At 40.7% G+C, this 2500-nt stretch overlaps 1 protein-coding gene across 1 annotated transcript in view; it reads right to left on the bottom strand.

Annotated features, from left to right (window-relative positions):
- Positions 1-1232: 1232 nt before the first annotated feature.
- LOC139711257 (uncharacterized) overlaps positions 1233-2500 on the bottom strand; it is an 8706-nt gene continuing 7438 nt past the window's right edge. Inside the window, exons 7-8 of the mRNA XM_071623168.1 lie at positions 2301-2397; positions 1233-1414 (exon numbers count right to left, since the gene is read on the bottom strand). Of these exons, the coding sequence (XP_071479269.1) occupies positions 1284-1414; positions 2301-2397 (228 nt within the window). The 3' untranslated portion in view covers positions 1233-1283. The remainder of the gene's footprint in view (positions 1415-2300; positions 2398-2500) is intronic.

The following is a 2500-nucleotide window of genomic DNA, read 5'->3' as shown; positions in this document are numbered from 1 at the left end:
CCAGCCACAAGCACTACTCCCCCACCCCTCAAACACACCCACACACACACACTCACACACATAAACTCAATTGTAAATAAATGTTCAGCGACCCCTGTCTAATTGGGATTTATAGAATCTGGGTACCCAAATTTACTGTGCTAGGGGGGTTTCTCTACACCCTATTGTCACGAAAAACGAAAACAAAAACCTCTACTGCTGGAACCTCTCCACTCAAACGCCTTGTTAGACTGCCGGAGTAGGCCCTACCTCCATTTGTTTACTGGTTATGGTTGGTGTCACAGAGGGGGTAAAAATCTTTACAAACACTCCATATATCCCCCTAAGAATTTCTCGCAGATGGGAATTACATGTACATATGATATGCTTAGTCTAAACTGTACACTATTTACAAGAAATGATGGCGTTAAGTACTTTATCTAGGTGGACATTGTACATCATCACATTCGTTTTCTTTTTCCTTCTTTACAATTTTTTGCACGAGTGACAAAGAGTAAAAATGATTAGATGAGGAATGACTGGGAAGCATTGGCATTACTACCAGGCAAGAGGAGGAAGAAAAACACGAGAGATATGAAATATCATTGTATAAGGCATCATTGCGAAATTCTGTGCATGAAATTGTTCGGCTGCATTACTAAATGTTTCACTCTGATCAGTAATTTTTTTTTTCTTGGGACTTAAAGATGCCTTTGTTCTTTTATAAACTCAGGGTCGGATCCAGGAATTACAAAAAAGGGGGGCGCACGCGCCCCCTTTTTTTTCTTGTTATTTATTATTTTTTTTTAAATGAATAAATAATGGGGGCGCACCCAGGTGCCCCCTCCTGGATCCGCCACTGAAACCCCTCCCTCCCTGAAACATAAGGAGCCAAATGACCAAGAAGACAAAAGGGAGAAAGATGAAGAAAATGAGGATAGCATTGAGGATGAGGAGGAGATAGGGAGAAGAAAAAAACAAAAATCAAGAAATAGAAGCATAGTCGGAACTATTTGTACAGACACGTGGTCAAATGTCCATCAGCAAAAAGCCCAAAAAGCCCTGGTGGCTGGAATGGGAGATTAGGAGGAAGAAGAGAGGAGGGGGAGGAGGAGGAGGAGGAAGAGGAGGAAGAAGAAAAAGAAAAAGGAGAGGAAGAAGAGAAGAAGAAAGGACACATAGACCTGTCCGAATCATCACCCTCTTAAAGGCCCAGCATTTGAAGAAGATATGGAATAAGAAAAAGGCGATGATTACCACTTGCTAGCGGAGGACGAGGAGGATAGGAAGGAGGTTGGAGGACTTTAGACGTGGTTGGCTTCGATGAGCTCGAAAACGCCTGACGGCAAAACTCGCGTTGGTCTGTCGAAGTACGTCAGGGTTATCTCGCCATCGACGTTGTTCAGGAAATGGCCCCCTTGAGCTTGTTCTCGCTCTGAAGTGTTGGCAGAACACCGATAGAAACAAACAAATACAAAATGATAAATACAGGTCATATTTCGCAGCTGACTCGTGTTCGCTCATAAATACCAGTGATGAATACAATCTGTAGCTATCTATAACTTTCAATCTCGCTCAAGTTATCTTCTATCAACTCAGCTATGCATATCAATCCTTGGATAAATTACTTCAGAATGGTGTTATTTGCCCCAGGTTGGTCCCTTTAGTGTTAATGCTACTCTTCCAGAAGTCCCTGCCGTTATTATTACCCCAAACATTACCAGGTATTCATTTTACACCTGGGTCACGGGGAACACGATGGGCAAAACATATTTTCCATAAATGAAAGCACCGTGCAGGTATCTATTAAAGGAATATCATGCAATGCTCACGCATTTAATATTGACTTGTAATAACTCGTATTACCCTGATCATTATTTATGTTTCCAAACAAATATCTGTATATGTGCGTATATTTCAAAGTAAATTTTTCTATCATTTTTCTTCAGATTACTTGGATACGCTCACCATAAGAAAGAGAGAAAGAAAATATAGAATATATGGCATGTATTTGGATATTGATTTGATCACAGAAGTGATGTTGAGGGTATCATGAGTCAACACAAGTCATGAATTGGCAATATCAAACGTAGGTCCTTGAACAACATTCAGAGCCATATCCTAGATGCTACGGTGTTCCACCAAGAATCACTGTCAACATCACCACAGTGTCAACATGATCGCGATCAATACTGGACCAGTGGCAACATGATCGCGATCAATGCTGTCCCACAGTGACAATATGATCGCGATCAATACTTGACTGCAATATGCATTTCAAATTACAGTATGATACTGACTATTGAGTTCATGATACTTACGTCTACGCTTGCACTCGGCGCGACGGAAGACGTATCTATTATTCTCGAATTTCGTGATGTCGAGCAAGAAATCTTCGATTGCCGACTCGTCGAAAGGCTACGTTGATAGTGGAATTTAATTTTGAACAAAGGAAAAGACAAAGACAAGAAAATAGAAAGGTTAGGACGGATCGATTTATATTCATTCATTTTCATTTAAA

Source organism: Diadema antillarum, unplaced genomic scaffold (genome assembly GCF_040938485.1).
Source record: "Diadema antillarum isolate AM-2024a unplaced genomic scaffold, OU_Dant_1.0 seq00001630_RagTag, whole genome shotgun sequence".
In the NCBI taxonomy this organism is placed as follows: Eukaryota; Metazoa; Echinodermata; class Echinoidea; order Diadematoida; family Diadematidae; genus Diadema; species Diadema antillarum.
The sequence above is the reverse complement of the archived record's forward strand: the minus strand, read 5'-3'. Positions and strand labels throughout refer to the sequence as shown.